Here is a 23,214-nt window from a genome sequence, read left to right as displayed (position 1 = left end):
AATAAATCTTTCAAAAACGTATTTAATATTACATTTTTAACAAAAAGAATAACAATACAATAAATAATATTTTCTTTTTAAATACGTTTCTTGTTGCTTACCATAATTTCAAATTGTCTCCTTCATTACGACTTGAAACTAATTTTTGGCTTACGGTAAGCGCTATACAGTGAACATTAATTTATTTCATTAGATGTTATACAATGTTTTTATATCGATATAATTTTATTGAACTGTTTTGACGGTTTCACAAAAACTTGAAGATAGAAAATGAAATGTTAGGTCAACTTTTCGTACAAAGATGGACTTGATACTTTCACTTAGTTCTGCCTAGTCTCGTTACAAATTAACTTATCAATTTTTACAATACAATACTAGTTACTTGTCTACGAAGGTTATACTGCTCATCATTTTTTCTTTAATTTCCTTTCCCTTGCCTCTTCTTCTGCTTTCTTCTCTAAAGCTTTCAGGTAATCAAAATAAGCGCATTTGATTAAGAGCGGTACTTTGACAACACCTGCGGATTAAAAAACGATGTGTCTTAGGAATCGTGATCGATAGACGAGTCTTCAGAAAATAATAATAAACAAAACCACCTATTTAGTGTTCCTCAATAATATTAAACAAGGGATTGTATATTAAGATGGACTATTACTCATTTCTTTAACATAGAAACACAGACAGAATATTAATATTAAAGTAGTTGCTATAAAGGTATTAAAACAAGATACTTTACCAGCGAAACACGTAGTCACAGCGCTTTTGTACAGTGAATAAGCGGGCCCTAATATACTCTCAACTGTATCCTTTTTCTGAAAACAAAACATTTTATCAGCATCCAGTGAAACTGGGACATTTTGCTCAACGTCCACTGTTTATATTTATTTTCTTTTCTGTGCTGTCACTCTCCTATCAGTGTGTCATGTGTGATAATGAATATGGTACAACAATTCACTTTTTACTCGAATAATTACGAATCGAATCCGACTGTTAAAAATTAGCACGCCACGATAGATACTGAATTAGTTTTAGGAATTATTATCATACAAAAATAGCATCCTCATGATAATATGCCATAACCATGTTATTATTACATTAAATTAATTTATTTAGAGTAGCCTTGCTCAGCGTAACCGAGCGTTACAGTTTTTCATCCTTGTAAAGTAACATTGTAATGATATGACCCCATTTTATACCAGGCGGTTATCAACGCGTAGGACGTTACTTCCGCCCAGTATTACGTTACCGGTTTTATAGGCGATATTGATCACCACATACACCCTGCCTCCCTCGGTGTATGGTTACAAGGATCTAAGAAGGGCAACCTCACATGCTGTAATATGTCAAATGATTATGCCATTGAATAGAATCAGTCTGAGTTAGATATATTATATTATGACTTTGTCTTTTAGGATTTAGATGTGACCTAAATAATTATTCATTTTTACTTTAGAATCTATGATGTGTTTACTCGTGTGATTTCCGTCTAAAACTACGTATTCTATCAAAAATATAAACAGGAACAATACAGAACAGTAGTAAGATATTTTAATCTAGTGATCTGCGTTGAAAACTAAGGAAACTATTATTTTATCCTACTTAATATGAGCCGGATTTGTTTATGTTAATCAAAACCTGGTTACTGCTCACAGTACACTAGCTTTTTTGCACTCAACGATTCAGCGCGAGAATGCGAATACACACTCATTGACCGGCATTGTGGGGGCGAATGAATGAACCAATACTATGCCAAGAACGGCGTCCCTCGTATGTAACTGACGTGCAAGCACTAGGCAAACATAACATTTGAAAAGGTCAAATGGAATTTTCTAATGTGAATGGCGGCAAACTGAATTAACAGTAGAGTGAAAACTGAACCATGGTCTGTTGAGCGTAGCGTAAACTACCAGGATAGCAGCAGTTGTGTAGCGAAACAATCTCTAACTGACTAAATCCATTGCGCCGTACAAAGTCAAGTATGTTTAGACAATTCAAGTGAAAAGAGCAATGGTTGTGAATTGCCTGGCAGTATAGGTGACTGTTATAGATCGACGAGTATCTAGTGGTAGCGACGTAGAATGTAGAATGGCGCCAAAATATTTGCCAGAATCACAACAACGTTGCGCGTTTGTTGGACCCGACTCAGCCAATACGCAAATGGCGTTCATAGAGGACAGACGTTTTGCGAAAGTAAATGCGAATGACTCGCGCCGATTACAAGACAGCCTCCTTATTACTAGGCTTGCATAACTTATGAAGAGTGTGTAAACATAATGTAATGTTAAGTTACATGTTTTTAACCGACTTCAAAAAAAGGAGGAGGTTCTCAATTCGACCGTATTTTTTTTTTTTATGTATGTTAATCGATATCTCCGGCAGTTATAGACCGATTTGAAAAATTCTTTTTGTGTTTGAAAGAGTACGATGTCAGTGTGGTCCCGTATAATTTTTTTTAAAGTCTGACCATAGATGTGGAAGATAATCCAGGGAACTCCTCAAAAATGAACAGAATGTGCTCTGCGTTTGAGTTTAAGTTATGTATATTAGCTTATCTTTCTGAGTAACTATACAATTCAGGACAGATAGTAGCATATCTGGTATAGAATGATGGGTAGCTTGATGTGCTGTCTGATTTACATGTGTATGTAGGTACCTAATCTGTTTGTGTTTGACAAATGCATATCTCTGGCAGTTATAGTCCGATTTGAGAAATTCTTTTTGTGTTTGAAAGAGTACGATGGCAGTGTGGTTCCATATAATTGTTTTTAAAGTTTGACCATAAATGTGGAAGATAATCCAGGGAACTCCTCAAAAATGAGCAGAATGAGCTCTGCGTTTACGTTTAAGTGATGCATACTAGCTTATCTTTCTCAGTAGCTATAAAATTTAGGACAGATAGTAGCATATCTGGTATAGAATGATGGGTAGCTTGATGTGCTGTCTGAGTTACATGACTGTATGCCTATGTGGGTATCTAATCTGTTTATGTGTTTGACAACTGACTATGTATGTAGCTTATGAACAGGTTACTGTTAGCTGTCGGCTCAGCAGATCATAAGTAAGGGTATCAGGTTAAAATACATTTGAAAATAATGTAATTATGAGTCAACATGGATAGATATTAATATTATTCATTTAAACGGCGCTGTCTCATATGAGCAAATAAGTTATTCACTAAAAATCAAGAAATAAAAAACAATTTTAACAAAAAAAAAACCGACTTCAAAAAATAACTATTCCAAAACAAATTAATATGCACTAAAAAGTAAAAGAAATAATTGCGTATTTTTCAACAACTTAATAGATCAACTAACTTTACTAACTCATCACACACATTATAATGTAAGTAGGTACAATTATTGTTATTTTTGGAGTCGGTGTCAGCCTAGGAAACGCCAACAACTAGAACGGTACGGGCGGAGTGGTGGTTAAGTACCTACTTACAACTGGTGTAAAACTGTAATGTTTTGTTGTGATAATAGGTAAATAACAAACCTATCTTAGTTGGCTGACACCGACTCCAGAAATAACAATTATACTTGTTGTTGCATTGTCCTCTATGATTAGGAAAACAGTTGTAGTCTCGGCGTTAGTCCGTGGCGTCACACATAATTTTAAAGATTAAAAGCTTAAATTTCTGAACGCAGCCATGCACATTGGCAACACTGCGTCTGCAACACTAATTTCATTCGGATTTTATGTCACGTAACGGCGTCACGTTTTCCCACATTTTTACCATTTTTTAGTTAAAATAAGTGTTTCTAAAACTGTAATATGGGAAAGATAAAGTCGGAGTCAAGATCTAAAACTGCTGAAGAAATTGAAGAAACTTGAAAAGGAACTTTTGAGCTCCGATTCGAGCGATGATGGTACGAAAATGGCCGGCCTTTCATCTTTTGCAAGTTTGCAACAAAGTTTATAGCTTCGCTATGCAGCAAAACATTTAACGCTACACCGTTTAAAGAACGTGTGTTTTTACTTTTGTGCCTGGGCGTCTTGCGCTTTGCATGTGTATGTAAAGGACGCGGCGACATTTTGCTATTTCATGCGCGATAGATACTTATGTACAAGGAATCGCACGAGCATTTACAAGGCCGGTTATTTTCTAGCAAGAACTGGCCTGACCTGTGGGACGTCCTGCGGGGGCGTACGTGGTCTACAATGGCTAAGTTATCAAATAATCAACCTCTGGGGTGTTCTGTGGGAGCACACGCGGTTGAGTCTTGCTAAGCTATCAAATAATCAACCTCTGGGGTGTTCTGTGGGAGCACACGCGGTTGAGTCTTTATAACCTTCAAGGGAAGTTCTGCGGGAACTTACATGGTTATATTGTGATGTGGCGAAAGCCACATGCTGTACCATACGCCACATGCTGTACCATAAGTCACATGCTGTACCATAAGCACAGCTTGCATTGTGTTTTACTTCCAGAAACTGGAAAGACACCATTAACATTATCACACTACATGGAGGAAGACATTGAAAATGTCCCTCCGGATAATGAATGCATAGAATTGAGCAATGCTCAACAAAATGATACATATGTACATTGTACAACAAGATGTAAATGTGGAAAATATAGAATCTTTATGAGAATTACCTGAAGTCTTACCACATGAAGAGATGTTGGATCCTCAGGTAATAGACATATAAGGTGTGAAGTCACAGCTGGTGAGAGTAGGAGGAGAGTTACACAAACAAATAGCACAAAGGTGATTGGGGGAATGGCATACTGATGAAAATTCACCGTTCTCCAACATGAAATTAATGGTGCATCTTTTGTTAAACCCGGAGGTAAGCACTACAATCAATGATTAATAATCCCAGAAGTGTGACCAAATGATACAAACAAAACAGAAACAAACCTCAACAGCCTTGGCATGTCTGGGTTCATGTCTTCAAATGTGCATGAGAGATAATTAAGGACATAGATGGATATCATTAGAATACTGAATGATGCTCCAATCCTACTCTGTGACTATAAATTTAGATAGAAAGAGACGTAAGTCCCTCCTGTTATCAGTTATAAATAAAAATGTGAAAGATTTTCTATTGCAATCTGGAACAGAAATCTATCTATTTGGTGAAGATCTAGGAGAAGAGATCAGAACAGCAAGATCAGTCAAAAGATCTGATCAAGAACTGAGGTGGCTGAAACAAAAAGGTTCACTACAAAGCGAAGTACATGGGTGCCTCAGACAGGTACTCCTAAAATAAATAATAATAAAGCTTCAAACTGGCGGGGTCCTCCTCAGGCAGATGCTAAAAAGAGGGGGCCGTCACCCAGAACACCAGCAGCAGTCAGGACCAGGGAGAGCAAGAGGAGTCAACCTCAACGCAAATGAACCAACAGGTGAGTAGACTTAACTACCACTTAAATAATTGAAAACTTGATAACTCAGGATCCAATTATTCTCAGTTGGGTTGCGGGATACTCAACCCCTTTGTGTGATAAACCACACCAGAGTTTAACTCAAGATCCAATTATTCTCGGTTGGGTTGCAGGATATTCAATCCTTTTGCATAGTAAACCATACCAGAGTTGTACTCAAAATGATAGGTTTTCTGAACTAGAATCTTTACAGATCACCGCAGAAATTAACCAGTTAAGTACTTGCTATGAAAGCAATACAAACTTGCAAACCTGTAAAAAGATTCATTGTGTTCACCTATTTTCCTTGTTAAAAAGAGCAATGGAACTTTTCGTTTTGTTCTAAGTTTAAAGAATTTAAATAATTTTGTTGAAACTGAGTATTTCAAATTGGAAAATACCGAACAGTGTGCAAGTTTTTACAAAAAGATGATATTCTTGTCATCTTATATCTGAAATATACTTGTTATATGATAAGTATCAACAAGGATAGTGAGAAATATTTAAGATTTATTTTTAAGGAAAACACTATCAGTTAAATACTTATGTTTTATTCTTGGGCCTTTGTACGGCTCCATCAACATTCACAAAAATCATGAACCAATGATGGTTTTCTTAAGAGAAAGAGGTTGTATATCAGTTATCTATTTAGATGACTTTTTGTTTTTTTAAGTATATGAAACAACTATGTTATTATGTTACATAAACAAAATTGTTATAACAACAGTGTATACAAAACATACAAGCAACTGTGAATTTACTAAAAACATTAGGATTTATAGTTAGCCGAGCAAAGAGAATAGTTAAGTGTGATGTTACAACTGTAACTTTTATTGTTACTATACAATACTATAGATATGACTCTTAACATTACTGAAAAGGAAAGAAATATATTCTTTTATTGTTTTTTCCAAGCTTATAAAAGAATTACTGTATAAAATTATGATTAAAGTTAGAATTTAGGCTAATTAAAGAGTCTAGGGCTCACATAAATTCACTGGAATGAATAGCTGCCTTTTTTGTTTTAAAAATGTTTGCTTATAAATGAAGAAATAGTGATAATATTACTGCTGTAACCTATATGTATAAATAGATTAGGAGGAATTTAATATAATTTTTTACATAGGATTTCTAAGAATATTTGGCAATGGTGTGAATTTTAAAAGACTATTGTTTGATGCTAATTACATAAACACTAAAGATAGTGTGATAGCTTTTTTGAGTCTAGAAGGAAGATAGGAAGATAGACATTACAAAATGGGAACTGAGCAATATAAACAATCCAAAGGTTATTGATATATACTAATGCAAGGTGTTGCACTTATATGTCATGGCAACCAGACCTAGGAGCTGTTGCAGTTGATGCTTTCACCATTCCTTGGACTAAATACAGCTTATTTTATTTATTATTTCTCCTCCATTCTCTATGGTTCTTAAAACCCTAGAAAATAAATTACAGACAAAGCAACAGGTATAATAGTTGTGCCCCATTGGGTCACTCAGTGGTTATTGTTAATGTTAATAGATTATTGTTAAAGGAACCTGTTATATTTTTACCTTCTAAGTCCTTATCTTGCATAATTCCAGATTGTTACACCCCTTTTATAAGAAAGTGGTATTGATGGTAGAAGCATTATCAGGAAAACATAGAGTTAGGAATTTGTGATGAAGCAGTTCTTGTCTTGATGAATTCAATATCTAAAGATACTTTGAATCATGCAAATCATGCATGCATGTGCATTAGTATCATAGGCTAAGTATTTAAATCCATAAATATAAACATTACTAAGCCTACCATTACTGAAGTTATTTCAGTACCATACTTTGTGATTCAATGAAAGAGTTACAGTTAGTAACATATGGTAATTTGAATTCCGTAAGATTAGCTCTATCATTAGTTATAGGACCACATTTGGATACCGATCATTAGATCAAAAGATTGTTCAAGGGATTTTTAAATTAAGACCCCCAAACCCAAATATAATAATACTTGGGATATGTCTTTGTACTTGATTATATTGAAAAGAATTATACTCTAGAGAAAGAATTATCTGCAGATTGTTACCAAGAAAACCTTATTAACGTTGGCCACGGGTTAAAGGGCTCAAACAGTAGCCCTGATTAATATTATTAATATAATGATTAAACTATGGATGATGATAATGATTAGATTATGGAGTTTCTTGCTCGTTCTTCTCCATTCGAAGCAACACTTTGGAACGAGCGCCTAGCTTCACTGACAGACAGACTGACGGACAATTCAATTTGACGTTTCAAAAGTGCCTAATTTAGGATTAATTGAAATAAATGCTTTGACTTTGACTTTGACTTTGAAACAAGACTGTATTAATCAATTCATCAATCTATTTGTAAAAGATAGATTGATCAAGACTTTAGGACCAAACAGGGTCAACTTTTTATAACTGATCCTTTTCTTTAATGCTAGGAAAGGAGTATGTCCAGCCACTGCGGTGGTCAACAATTTAAAAGTTACAAAGGGTTTACGTGATTTTAAAAGTACTAGCTTATTTGTATCTACAAAGGAGCCATATAAAGCTGTGTGCTTCAGTACAATCAGCCGTTGGGTCAAAAGAGCCATGGAAGAGAGTGGAATTGACACTAGTGTATTTTCAACACACAGTACCCGACATGCAACAACATTAGCAGTTTTCAGCAAGTGGGGAAGTATTGATGAAATACGACGAACGGCTGCTTGGATTGGAGAGTCTTAAATTTTTTGCAAGTTTTTTCATAACAGACCAATAATTAATAAAAGTTTTCTTAGAATTTTTTCTTCAACAATGTGAATGATATTTGGAATTAGTTTGAATTACGCAGTTAATAGATATATAACTGTTCAGTTATATATTTAATTAAGAAGTGTATATTTTTTAAAAAATAACTCTGTTGATTGTTATTTTTAAACAAATGGTTATTGTTTTTACAACTGGTCTTTGAACATCTACAACTGTTTTCCTAATCATAGAGGACAATGCAACAACAAGTATAATTAAATAGTCAAACGAACTTACCTGTAAGTGAAGTTCGACTGTAATTATTCTTGTTGTTGCATTGTCCGAAGATGATTAGTCCCACCCTACCCAGATCCTTCATGTTATATAAATATAAACATGAACCCTATGTTGTAAAACCAATAAATGGCTATGAACTTAATGAAATTAGTGTTGCAGACGCAGTGTTGCCAATGTGCATGGCTGCGTTCAGAAATTTAAGCTTTTAATCTTTAAAATTATGTGTGACGCCACGGACTAACGCCGAGACTACAACTGTTTTCCTAATCATCTTCGGACAATGCAACAACAAGAATAATTACAGTCGAACTTCACTTACAGGTAAGTTCGTTTGACTATTTAATAATTGTACCTACTTAGGTACATTATAATGTGTGTGATGAGTTAGTAAAGTTAGTTGATCTATTAAGTTGTTGAAAAATACGCAATTATTTCTTTTACTTTTTAGTGCATATTAATTTGTTTTGGAATAGTTATTTTTTGAAGTCGGTTTTTTTTTGTTAAAATTGTTTTTTATGTATTTAAGTAACTAATCAATATTAGTGTTTAATTTAATATCTGTGTATTAAGCTTTAGCTGGACAGTAGATATTATTAGTGTGCGATACACTATATTACTAATTAATATTGTAATACACATTCAACTATAAACGCCATTAAAATGAGAAAGAAATTAAAGAGTACAATGGGCGACCTTAGCAACCTTATATAAAAAAGTGGCCTCTTTCAGTTCGAAAACCTTTGTTTTTAAATGGGTTGTAGAGGTAGAATGATGTTTCATTTTGATATAATTCTGAAAATTGTACTTAAATAAAATTGTACCTTGACCTTGGCATTACTAGTATTAGAAAAAAAGATCGAAATCCTATCTCTAGTAGCTAAATCTATCGATAGATAGATAGAGGATAGTAAACCTGCCGTTAGTCGGTAAAGTTGATCGAACGACTGGTGACGTAACTATTTGTACTAGGATTACATGAGCGACGAGTAGTTTAAAATCTCACAATAGCAGCACGAATTGAATTGCGCGCTTGAATTTGATTCTTATGATGTAGGAACCTAGAGGTAAAGTCAGCTTAACGATGTACTTACAATCACGTTACCACACTTGTCAAAAACTGGCGGGCGCCTTGTGTTGATGCTTCGATAATATTCCTGCCATCGGCGAATGCATTCTGTAACCTGTCGTTGGTCGCCCCACACTCCTTGTGTGTACGTGAAGTAAAGAGAACCTACTATGATGCCAGCCTGTCGAGGAGCATAGACAAAACGTTGAAACGAGTCAATAATACTAAAGTCGATGAAATGCATAGGAGGTTGTGGATTTATTCTAAGCATTGTAAGACACATTATTGTGTGCTGTTAATATGTATGACTGTATAAAGTATGAGTAAGTAAAATCTGTGAATATTTATGTATAAGTAAGCTTTTAGTTTTTAAATCAACATTTTTTTCTTCAAAACATCACTGTGGCACGAATTGGCACTTCAATTTGCTCCTTTAACCATCGGACATCGACAAAGCCTCTGGTGTTTCAAGTGTCCATGAGCGGCGGCGATTGCTTATCATCAGGGTGATCCGTCTGGTCGTTTACTGACTAATAAAAAAAAAAAAAACGCATACCAAACCAAAGAATAACTAAACAAAATATAAAACTAAATAATCACTTAAAAGTTGAGCTAATCTGAGAAATTTCAACCTTAAGGATAAGGATTACAGCATATCAAATCTTAATTAGTACTAGGAGAGCAGTGAGCTAAAAGAGGTTAAGTTTCACTAACTTTGACGGCGTACATTAGTTTTCCGTGGACGTAGTGAGGTACTCTGGGTACAACAGGAGATTGGCCGCTTTTCTTCATCTTGTACTCTTCTTTGGTGCATACTTTTATACAGGTTGGATGCAGATGGTATTCTGAAACACGAGTAAGTAAGTAGAATTACCTGATTACAAAATTATTAAACACTGTATAACAATCTTAGTAAGTATGTACCCAAACAAAACGATGATGATTAAAAATTTATTATTTACCTATCCATGACATGATTAGTAGTGTACCTAATTAAAATAAGATATTATTTTTTATATTTTTCCCAAAAATGTCCCTTATGTATCTAGTTCTCATCATAAAATATGTAGGTACTGGCTTCTGCCAGCGGTTTCGTGGTCCCGAAGGAAAAATTTCATACCAATCGTGTGACGTGATTGAGTAACAAACATACACTCTTCCTCTTTTCTTAGTCGTTTCCCTCACTTCGGAGGATCGTGACTCCCTCTGTTATGTTCACTAGATGTCGCCACTTGATGCATTGCAGCATTTATGGGTATCTCCAGCTACTTGGATATTTGGTCAGACTACCGTATGGGACTCTGGGATACTACAAACATACACATAAACACACAATCTCACAAACTTCCGCATTTTAATATTATAATACATAGTATGGCAAAATGAGGTACCGATTTAGTAGATAATAATTTGTTAATTTGGTTTTAAATGAGATATGAATGGAATAAAATTGTAAATGCGAATGTCACATACGATTGACGAGTGGCAAGGATAATACAATCAATGTAATACATAATACCTAATGTCATTTTATCAGCAACGACTATGAATCAGTAAATAAACTGTTGTTTTTATTCATGAACCGATTGGTTGAAAAATTACAGTGAATAAGAGAGAATTACAATAATATTTATGTAAATCGAGTGCCTTGTAAAAGTTTGAGAGCATTTAGAAGACGTTACATAATTTGTAATAAGCACCAGGGCACCATACCGACTAGGAAGCTTACGTTCGTAAAATGTAGGGCAGTCACCTATTACACGGCTCTCTTTCATGGATGTAAAAGAGATAGATATATTTTAATTACATCTCTTTCTCGCTATTGTGGCGCGCGAGGTTTATTCTTTTGATAAATTCACATTTCACCTAGAAATGTAAAATGAAAAGAATAAACCGATCCGAGTTTATAATGTCCTAGTACGTTGGACATTTTTTGTTTTTTTTATTACAAAAAAGGTTTGCTTTTTTAATCGACTTCATAAGAAAGGTAGAGATTGCCAATTAACTGATATTTATTGAATATTTGTGATTTTTTAGTTATATCTCGAAGATAACTTGGCGTCGACTTGTTTGGGAAAGAAATTATGATGAAATTACAGGCACTTCCTATATTTTTGTGACATATTGTATACTAGGTTTTGCCCGCGGCTTCATACGCGTAAAGAAGTATTATTTATTAATGGAATTTGTCCTTTCTTAAGGGGTGTACGTCATTATTGGTTTTAAATTGTCAAAGTTTCATACAAACTTGCATCCCCTATTTTAGCTCTTTGGGAATAGAATTGACTAAAATCTTGTCTTAACGGATGCCTACGTCATAACACGACCTGCTTGCGAAATTTCAGCCCAATCCGTATAGTGGTTTAGGCTGTGCGTTGATAGATCACTGTGTCAGTCAGTCAGTCACCTTTGAGTTATAGACATTTACACCCGTATTCACAAACGATACTATGCGGTCTCTTAGTGCGCGCGAGCGCACAGGGCCCTAAATCTAATTCATAAACAATACTTGAGTGACAGCTGGTACTATGCGTCCTTCAAAATGAACGCACAGCTAAAGTAGCCTGCCAGCTGTTTTAAGCAACGCATAGCCATTGTCAATGGCAATAGATGTCACAAGGTTTATTTCTTGTTAGAGAAATATAAGTATTTTTCGGACAGACAGACAGTTGTGTTTAGGGATCCCGATTTTGTTATTGTATCCATATTTGTGAATATAAAACCAACACAAATATTAACAAAATTGTTCTTGGATACCGGTAACTGTTTATGTTTTGACGTTGTTGTATGACAACTCAAAATTGTTCTTGGATACCGGTAACTATTTATATTTTGACGTTGTATGACAACTCAAAATTGTTCTTGGTTACCGGTAACTGTTTATGTTTTGACGTTGTTGTATGACAACTGATATGAACGTCAAGCAGCGACGTGAAATACGCAACATACGAGAACCAATCACAGAGCTCTATTCAACGCTACGGGTTTGCTTAGACAAGGGTCGCTTAAGTATCGTTTATGAATTGAAAGGCTTGCCAGATGTTACACAGTGAGAAATGCCTTACTTCGCAGAGCGTTGCTACTTCACTGAGGAAAGTATCGTTTGTGAATACGGGTGTTAGATTATTTTACAAAGCTTTTTCAGCATATTTTTCTGTCTGTCTGGTAATCATCATCTCATTAACATTATAGATGAACTGTTGATGTTACATAATATTTCACAATTTTGGTTTGGAAAAAAAGCCTGTCAGAATTAATTCCTACAAGTAGTACCTACATTCTATGTACTACTAGTATTCTATGATACTATTATCCACATTGTATAAGTTCTAGGTAGTAGCTACAACTTTCCAGTAGGTTCAAAGTTGATGCCTTGTAGTCTTTTTAAACACTAAAATAATAAATTTAATCTAGGACATACAAATGATACAATTATTTTTGTTTCTTTATATTTTTTTCAAAAGTTAATCGTTATCACGCTTTAATTTGATAACTACTAACTTATGCATACAATATGCATGATTCATCATGGAAATTATAATATTTGTAACAGAGTAAAACAATAGTACGAGTCTAATAAACATAGAAGACACTTTAAAACCAATTGGATGGACAGGCATATTAATTTCATTAGCTGAAGACGTGACGCTTTGAAATAACAATGTTTATTCAATTATCGATTTGAATGAAATTTAAGTTAGAAACACATTACGATTCTATTGTGTCGGGCATGCAGTAAATATGGAAGTCAGTGACCAGCTCGGTCAGTGTTATATGTGAACTAAAATAGAATTCACGTAAGCTTTTATATGTTCGTTCGTGTGGTGCTGAGAGCTGACTCACTGCCATACAATCTTCCTATTCAGGCTGATGTCCTAGTACTAGAGTCTGGAAAATTTAGGCTATGTTCAGTGTAACATAGGTAGAAAAGGTATAAGGAATTAGGTACCCTATTTTTTATCTATCCTATTTGAGACAATAATTTATTCAATATTCGAATAAAATCTAAATACTTTATACATCTAAATAAAAATAAAAACTGTTAGAATTGCAAAGGCCACTAAAATATTTTATTATATATCCCATTAATATTATAAATGTGAAAGTTTATATGTATATTTGTTTGTTACTTCTTCACGCCAAAACGGGTAAAGGGATCGAGATGAAATTTGGATCAGGGGTAGATTATGGTCTGGAATAACACATAGACCACCAAGTTTTATCCCATGGGAAAGCGGGCGAAGCCGCTGACAGCTAGTTAACTTATAAACATAATTCAAAAGTGCATTTACCAAAATAGCTAGGTTCAAAGTAGTACCTAAAATTAGGTAGGAATCTAGCTACCTATCTCTTGTTACTAAAACATTTTTTTATGGTAACTCTATTTGTTAGTATAAAATGTTTGTTATCTGAAACATCTTAGGACTGAGCCAGAAGGAAGTTTAGATGTACAGACAATATGCAGACCTAGTACTGAAAATGTTGGCTAGGTAATAAATTATCGAGATGCTTTTCAAATAATTATGTTTATGATAATGCATGAGCCTATGAACTGGGCTGTTTTTCCTAATAATAAGTTTATGGAAGCCAGGTTAAAGAATGCGAAATAAGTGTTGATGTATAAAGCAGAAAAATACGTTTGGAAAGTTTAGGTTCCTCTTGCTTCTACTGTCCTAGTACTTTTGTCGATATTTGGTAAAAAAAAGATATACGTACGTGAGCGTTGGCCACAGATAACCTAACTTTATTTAAGTACCACACACACTCCTGTCAATAGATGGGTTTATAATAATTCATTAAGGTAATGTTGAGTAGATCACCTTCACGTATGCTGTATTTCTCGGTTTGAGGACATTTTTCATACATTTGCATGTTTGGTTTCGGATGCTTCAAATGCTTGGCCAAATTAATAGTACGGCAGACATCGCACTTGAGCCGATCTCGATCCGGACACCCCGACATTTTGTAAAAACTTAATAAGACTAAGGATTTCGAACAAAATAACAAAAATGATGGTGATGTTTATTTTAGGTATCAAAAAGGTGACAGTGTTATTTTTGACAGTAGATTAGGTGTTTACTCTTTTTATTTTTGGTTGTCTTAGTGCCAGTTTCGTGTTAGAAGAAAAAAGGTTCGTCTAGAATTACTTTATTATGTCTATGGTCTAGACACCTATGCATGCATCGTTGTTTTATTTTTTAGTCCAGTAAGTGTCCATATTATTTTCTAGATGCATGTGTTAGATTCCATCTGGTAATAAACCTATACGTGTATTCTGAAGAGATTGTCAAAATTCCTACAAAATATCCACTTCTAACAATGTAACGTGATTTATTTAGATACAATTCGTGGCATACATACATCCATTCAGTGTATTGTAAATTATTAAGGCGCAATTACTTTTTACATAGGTAGAAAATCTACTGCTTCTAGCCAAGCTAATAACTAGGCAGAAATTAAAGCTCTTGTCAACCCAGACTGACTCATGCTATTAAGTTATTGAAATCGGTGGTAAATAGATTTTTAATTTTCGATCTGTCCTGTCAACTACTCTATTACCGATTTTATTCCAAAATCTCTCTCGTTAGCCGTAAATTAAGAGAACACAGTTTCTATAGGTTGTTGATATCGCCACTGAACTTTATTCGATTAAAATTAAAGACTGAAAAGAAAGATTTTACTTACGAGATTTTCGGATTACTCTTATGTTGTGACCGTTTTCATAATGAAAAATAGACTTGAAATGTAAATAGAAAACAAAAAACGCATTTTTTTACATATTGACTTAGCCTGTGGACTTAGCTAATCATTGTATTGTCAAAAATCTTAGCCGTCGAGTTTTAAATAATTGTACGTTTTCTCGACATCCGCTAGGTGGCGGCCAGTGCAGCGTCTGGATGCGAACAACTGAAGATCAAGCTCAGTGGTGTCAAGGCGAGCTGGTGGACATACCTAGGTCCAGCAGTGGACGGAAATGGGTCAATCATAATAATGACAGAATGCTGTTCCGGTAAAACAGTTCCATAAAGTAACAGTAAACCTAGTGTAAAGACTACACGGTTTTGACTACACGGTCGGTGCGGTGGCTGGGCAACCGGCTGCCGCGCAACGTGTAGCAGGTTAGATTCCCGCACGAAGCAATTATTTGTGTGATCCACAAATTGTTGTTTCGGGTCTGGGTGTCATGTGTATGTAGATTTGTGTGTTTGTAAACGCACCGGCGAAACAGGAGAAAATCCTAGGGTGGGGAAACGTTATAAAAAAAAGGCGAACAAAACCTAACCTTGTACCTAACTAAGCTAGGTCTACAAGCCAGAAGATTTTACATAAGAGATGCTTGGCGGCAGGTTGAAGGTTGCACTTTCAATAATTTAAGTTTATCAGAGAATGTTGCTGCCCGGTCCGTGAAGTCCCTTTTATATCGGCACACCTTTTATCTCCGAAGGGTAGGCAGAGGTGCACATTATAGCACGGATTGCCACAGTACAATGTACACCCACTTTTCACAATTTATGTTGTACGTCCCTTGTAATACGGTACGGTGTAGTTCCTCATCAAATTTTGCGGGAAAGGTAGGGGTGGTGCTGGTGGTGGTCTCCACGTGGTGAGTTCTTTAGTTAGGGTAACTTGGCTCGCTGTAACATATGGATTTAATAAAAAGAAGTACCAGTACTGTGGTCTCGCTGGCATGCGCGGATGTGATAAGCCCCCACGCGCATCTACATCCGCTACGTATATATGTATTGCGCAAACCGATGTTATATGCTTCCGTGCTACGACTATCCTAGATAAGGATAGACGATGTTGCGAAATTTTGCCAAAAAATATTCTATGACACGTGGGGAGGTCGTGGAGGCCTGTATCTATTTCAGAGTCACGTGATTTCTGTATCTAAGTGCTGAATTTTCTAGAGGATTCTAAAAGGAATTACTTGCGTACTTATTTTTTATATACAAATGCTTTTCAGTGATTCAGTGCCTTAACATAAGAAAATAAACATTATTATACATATTTATTACATATCCCTGATTACTACTAATACTATAATACCTGCTAGGTAAACAGGAAGGAAACCCCTTAATTGAGATGGCGGATTTACATTACCGTAGGTTATTACGGTTAAATATTTATTTCTATAACATAGGTTTAGCATAAAACTGCTAATATAATGATTGTGGCACACTATCAAAGACACCACATACATAACAAAACATATTGCTGACATTGCTATCCCGGGTTAACAAAAAAGCTTACAAACAAGAACAAACCCTCATTATTTGCGAAGCATTCCATTGTTTTACTTGAAAGGGCAAAGCGAAAAGTTGGAGCTTTAGTTCAAAAGCTTCATTGAACGTTTTCATGAATGGCGGGCGTGGTGGGGGTAGCGGGATGCGCGAGCGCCGCCCGACAGATACTCCGGTCGCCGGAGGCTGCGTCACACGCACATCAGTGAAGTCTACTTCACTATCGGCGCGCATGCGCAAGAGCGCGCAGTTCGGCGGGACATTCAAAATATTTTAATTTTTTTTAATATTTGTTTCTTAACTTTTTTTTGTCTTGTGCTTGTACTGTACTGTGGTGTTGTTCTGTGTTGTTACAATAACTAGGAGTTGTTGGCATGGTCGCGTAAAGATGACGGCTTATAACTTCAGGTAGGATTACTATTTAAGTCTTTTTTTTTAAATTTTATTGAAGAATTTTCGGTCGATTGATTCTGCAAGTTATACTGTAGAAATAAATAATAGGTACCTATTATTTATTTTTCAATGTATTATTAATAAGTAGATACTATTTTAGCGTATTTCTAACTAAACATGAAATGATGTTATAGTTCACTAATAATCAATTTAAAATTCTAATTTGATATTCATATAAAGAAAGCTTAATAAGGCTTAAAATTATATTTTTATTTCAAGTTCCAATAATGCCGGCCGGTTTGTGTCAATATATTTTATACCAAAAGTATCTTAACCGAAGCTAGTTGCGTGTAATAATCGAGCAGGCGTCGAAATTATGTTTTATATTTTATTCAATTAAAATAATTTGTTTATAAAGGTTCAACATTTCTTATTAAATTAACCGCCGTACTAATCATTTAATAAATGATTCAATAAATGATTAGAGTCATTTAATGATTACTTAACCCAGTTTTTAACAATGGTTTTTGGAACAAAATCGTTGCTAACGAATAGTTTAAGTAATCATTAAATTACTCTGACTATGGCAGTAAGTGCAATAGGATTTTTAGGAAACTTATTTAAGTATCCTGAAAATCCTATCCTTACTGTAGACTCTTATGTAAATACATAAGAGTTGTGGATCTACCCCTTTAAATAACAATTTTGGTACAAGACCTTGTCATTTAGTTGTATGTCTGTTTTAATCTCACCCCTATTACATGGGATTTATAATACAAATGGTGAAAAGTGGGACTACATTGTACAGTGGCATTACGTGCTGTTATGTCCACCTCTGCCTACCCATTTGGGGATAAAAGACGACGACAAACTTTAATCTTATAATAAAAATACTTATCAACAAAATCTAAAAAATATATAGGGTGTAACAAAATACCTATATACATCAAAAAGCACTGAAGAATACAGGTTGAATAGAATCTCTACACAAAGTTCCAGCTTAAAATACGATTAAAAAAATTGGTACCAAATACTTGGTGTCGCATGGTTCTTGATTTTAAATCATCATACAAACGTATCACAACACTACAGGGGTCACTCGCTAATTACGAAACATTTCTTCTGTAAATCTGATCGCCTAGTACCTGTATCTACCTAATTTTGATGTTCGGTTTCTGGAATTTTATTTCTCGAAAAATTCATAACTTCGTTCCATGAAAACATGAGTTTAAAAAACCCTTCCCGTATCGTCTATTATGTTATATAGAAACCGTGCACTTGATATGTATACTCCCTTTATGTTACACCGTGGACATACGTTATCAAATAGTTTTGTATAGATTTTCGATTTTAATCAAACGCAATGGGCAGCCAGCAACAAGCGTTAAAAATAATTGCATTGTAAAAATGCCGGTTTACCAAATTGCGTGATCGCGTTTGATGCGCATACGCAAAGTACGTTTCGATTGAGAATCGTGCGCAGTGTTCATGTCTTGTCTGACGGGACCAAAGGACCAGTGGGCAGGGCTTAGGGTCACCACATGTGGTCAGAAAAACAAAAAAGTTTTGTAACAAATTCAAGTTATGACTAGAAAAAAAATAACGGAAGTTCTTTGTTTGTTTTTAAACGGTTGCAATTTAAAACTATATTACAGTTCTTGTAATATGTCACTACTACTTTGTTAGAATTTTTTAGTTGTCTTTTTAAAATACTAACACTAAAAATTTTATTTGAGCTGGGAATAAGTCTTCGGTTTATAATTGGGAAATGTTTTAATTAGCTTTAAATTATTTAGAATGATCCCATATATTTAACGGTACAATTGTTACTAAGATTGCCGGGTATATATTGCCCGTAATATATATTTACCTGGCTAGCAATTAGCCAACACCAACAAACCAATTTATGAGGCTAATTTCGAAGTCTGTTCCATCCCTTACCATATTCCTTATTGCTCTTATTTATTTAAATAGTATTTATACATTTTTGTTCTTTTAAAATAGGCACTAGTTAGTACTATTTTACAATACAGCCTAAGCGCATGTTTTAATTTCGTTCCACAAAAAATCTATGACATGCCACAAATTTAAGTTCCATGAATTATAAAATTATCACCTTTTACAGCATCATTTAATCACAATGAAGCCATTTCAATCTCGCACCTGATAACAACCTAAAAGATTTTTAGTACCTTTTTATCATATGTTATCTGTGGCCCGGGTACACGGACAACCCTAGCATGCCCCTCATAAGTCGTAAATCCTGCTTCACACGAACCCGATTCCGTACAAAAAGTGAAAAAAAGTATTTAAGATTAAAACTAAAGACCATTGTTCTTTTTGTATAAGAACCCGCCGATTCGAGAGAGAAATTCAAGAATCCAGCCCTTCATGCATAAATTCATTGTCGGTTTTGTGGCAACAGTGAACAGGGCCCGTATAATTAAAGTCTTAGAAGATTTAGATAACGGCAAAAAGCCTTTCTTTTCACTACAATGTAATAGCGGTACTCTCAGCATAATAATAGAGTTTAATTTCGTTTAACTATAGTTTAAAGTTTTTGCAAACAGTAGCGATAGGATTGCGTACGCGATTCTTTGAAATTTCGCTTTCAGTTTTGGTTTATTTGTTTTTGTTGTTATGTCCCGTTTGGTAATATTTCTTTAAGCTCTTTGTGTAAGGAAGACAGTGTATATCTTTGATATTATATCTTTGAACAATGTGAGCTTAGATGTATTAGGAGCTCAGAAGATGGGTGAAGAAATGTATTGTTCCTTGTGATTGATTTCCGCCGCTACGCGATGTTATTGATGTTAAATATTAGGTACACTTTGTGTGAATACAAATCCCACCCAAAACATAAATGTGAAAGGCTGCCAAGTTCGATAATATTGGAATGCTTCGCCTATAAAAGAAGTGAGATCTAAATAAGTACCAAGTTCCATACACAGACTTCAGTTAAAAATGATATAACAAGTTGGCAAGTTTTCACACACTTTGTTATAAACCTACTAAACGCAATGAGTCAAGTATATAATTTTCTATTAAAACTTGCCAAGTTATATCATTTTTAACTGAAGTCTGTGTATGGAACTTGGTACTTATTTAGATCTCACTTCTTTTATAGGCGAAGCATTCCAATATTATCGAACTTGGCAGCCTTTCACATTTATGTTTTGGGTGGGATTTCATTTATTTTTGTGAGGTTTATTTTCTTTTTTTCTTATTTTACTTTACTTTGACTAAATACAAACCGTCGTTACGAATTTTAGGTCGGTACGACCATTGGAAGATATAGTTAATTTTTTTGTTTTAGTTCCTTAGGGGTATGAATTTACACATTCATTATTTTTAAAACCGACTCACACTTGGCCATTTTCAGATTTTTTCCTTTACCTTGACCTAAAGACCTACCTCCATGCCAAATTTCAAGTCAATACGACCATTGGAAGTGGCCTAGGTTTTTGATGAGTGAGTCAGTCAGTGAGTGTATAGTAAAAATAACGATTTTCTGACATTGATATCTCAAGACCTACAATAGGTACATTTATGAAATTTTGTATTTTAGATAAGTAAGTAGATCTCGACAGATACTAGAAATTTCATATGCGTAGATAAAATAGATTTTGAGTTATAGGTGGGTCGAACTTGGCCCGAAATGGTTCGTGTAATATAACCCACGGCCGGTGTGTTGGTTTTTTGCTCGAACTTGGCGGACACACTGCCGTGTGTCTAGATTTTATTATGATTCCTCTGTGTTACTGATCTCCTAGTCTTCCTATCGTTGTGTAACGTTACATCAGTTAGTTTAGTAAATCTAAGAAATTGAAACAGTGTTATTGTGTAAAATCTTCAAACATCACAAGTCATCGTATACTTTATTATGGTTTGTATGTATTATATTTTTTTTATTACTCATAGGTAGCAACCTAGAATACCCAGACCTTCTAGGTATTCAGGCACTAAAATATAGCACAAAGAGTTGTATAGAAAGACAATGGTCCATCATAAAGTATTGAATAGCCAATATCGTTGACGAGTTTCAGGTCAAATTGGGTCAGTTACTATTACACAGTCATTTACATACTGTATGTCGTAGGTAATTAGGTAAGAAAATAGACGGACATATTTTAAAGACTGGCTAAAAATCTGGAGGGGCAAGATCATTTATTAGGCTAGAAAAAATATCTCATTTAATGTAATATTAATAGTATCACTACAGTATAGTGACCGCCTCGTTGGTCGACTGATCGCAAGTGCGACTGCCGAGCAAGAGATTCCCGGGTCAGGCAAATTATTACTGGGCTTTTTTAGAAAATTTCTCAGTAGTAGCGCGTTGTCCTTAATATAGGCTCACCCCATATTACATGGGACTATAACACTATAACACAAACGGTGAAAAGTTGGTGTACAGTGGCATTCATGCTATAATGTGCACCTCTGCCTACCCTTTCAGAGATAAAAGGCGTGACGATAATAGTATTATTATAATCAAGTATTTGGATAAATAACTGCACATATTCATTAGTTATTCACCTTTGTTTAATATTAAAACACGGCCATACGAATTTTATTCGGCAACATTCTGATTAAAATTGTTCCATTGTGAATCAGATTTTTTTCGCTTTCGTAGTATTTTTAGATCTATTTAAGGTACTTTTTATAGACCTTTTATTTATTACAATCAGAACGATGGTTAGGTACTTATATGACACTATAATTGAAATAATAATAATTATGTTATTAAATTCAATCGGCAATCGATGTGTCAAACTACAAAATAACCTTCCGGTCATAAGCATTGCAGGCACGTCTCGAAAGGGCCCAAGAGAGACTTGTTTTAAATAATAATAATGCACTTAATTCACCACACACGTCATTTAATTACTTATTAATAGAATAATTATAATAATTAATAACATATTAATTGATTTACATACATATACAACTGTTTAAATAATAAAGCATAATAATAAAATTCCGTACTAAATCCCGAGTCACCTTGTTGAAAATCCAGTTGGTAAACTCGTATGTGTGTGTAGGTATTGAAAGTAAACCTAGTGCTTACAAGTCTCCTTGTACTTTATGCTCTCCTGGTAATTCTAGGTACAAACGAGACACAGCTTAGACTGAGAGATGTGGTAAATCTAGATTTTATCGACGCGTGCCAGGCTGGCATAAAATTAGTCTAGGATGGTATGAGATGACATCACTTTTTTCTAGATTTTTTTTAAATAGGTATGCTAATTGGTTGTGACTCGGGTTTGAACACAATTTTACAGTAAATGCTGCATATTATCTACGGTTGATGCAAATTGAATGTGACAAAAGTATTTTATTGGTATTTAAATTCTATAATCATAAAATTTTATGGATAACTATATTTTTTTTTTGTAATGGGTGTGACCTAAGTATTTGTTGTCTTTATTCTACAAACTGTATAGTTTATTTTTGTTTAACATTCCAACCTAATTGTTTACTTTAATTCTCAACATGTTTCGTAGTGACCAAAAATATCGGAAGAGCGAAACTGTAGTTGTTAACTTGTTAAGACATTAAAAACAGCTAGATCTACCATCCCACTTGCTCGAGTAAACATTTTAACACTCGCTTTATAAATAACTCGGGGTATTCATGGAATATAATTTCAGCGAAGTCCCCCTATAAATTCATGTAGGCCGTTCCTCGTGTTGCGATCAAAAGGTCCTGCTTCCCTGGTAACAAAACATGTTTCTTGGTACGATAGCAAACAAAATGAATGAAGAAATCGTCATCAAAAGATGTTTAAAACCGGTGATTTAGTCGGTACTCAATAGATATTATTTAAATTCTGTTTGCACATTTTAATATTATTCACATACTTGGCGAGTCTTCGTTATACAAAAAATTGTCGCAACTGCCAGCAAGGGGTCTCGAGTTCGATTCCCCAGTCGGACAAACGGTGAAAAGTGCATGTGTAGTAATGTGCAGCTCTGCCTACCCCTTCAGGGATAAAAGGTGTGACAATACGACGACATAATATTATAATGGAGATAGTTTAGGTATAATAGAGTAAATAAATTAACTGTAATTTAAATATATTGTTTGTATTCATGTTCTGTTGTTACT

At 34.6% G+C, this 23,214-nt stretch overlaps 2 protein-coding genes across 2 annotated transcripts in view; one reads left to right on the top strand and one right to left on the bottom strand.

Moving 5' to 3' along the window:
- Window positions 1–6: 6 nt before the first annotated feature.
- On the bottom strand, window positions 7–14,540 carry LOC118275565 (uncharacterized). Its single transcript, XM_035593574.2, has 5 exons — window positions 14,290–14,540; window positions 10,184–10,314; window positions 9,495–9,650; window positions 737–812; window positions 7–517 (listed from the first exon to the last, which is right to left on the bottom strand). Exons 1-5 carry the CDS (start codon window positions 14,429–14,431, stop codon window positions 408–410), a joined length of 615 nt encoding a protein of 204 aa, XP_035449467.1. The 5' UTR covers window positions 14,432–14,540; the 3' UTR covers window positions 7–407.
- Window positions 14,541–16,881: 2,341 nt separating this feature from the next.
- Window positions 16,882–23,214, top strand: part of LOC118275461 (papilin) — a 110,290-nt gene continuing 103,957 nt past the window's right edge. The window contains exon 1 of the mRNA XM_050695643.1: window positions 16,882–17,121. Coding sequence (XP_050551600.1) covers window positions 17,102–17,121 — 20 coding nt within the window. The 5' untranslated portion in view covers window positions 16,882–17,101. The remainder of the gene's footprint in view (window positions 17,122–23,214) is intronic.

The sequence above is a fragment of the Spodoptera frugiperda genome, chromosome 8 (genome assembly GCF_023101765.2).
Source record: "Spodoptera frugiperda isolate SF20-4 chromosome 8, AGI-APGP_CSIRO_Sfru_2.0, whole genome shotgun sequence".
In the NCBI taxonomy this organism is placed as follows: domain Eukaryota; kingdom Metazoa; phylum Arthropoda; class Insecta; order Lepidoptera; family Noctuidae; genus Spodoptera; species Spodoptera frugiperda.
This window is presented reverse-complemented; position numbering and strand designations above follow the sequence as displayed.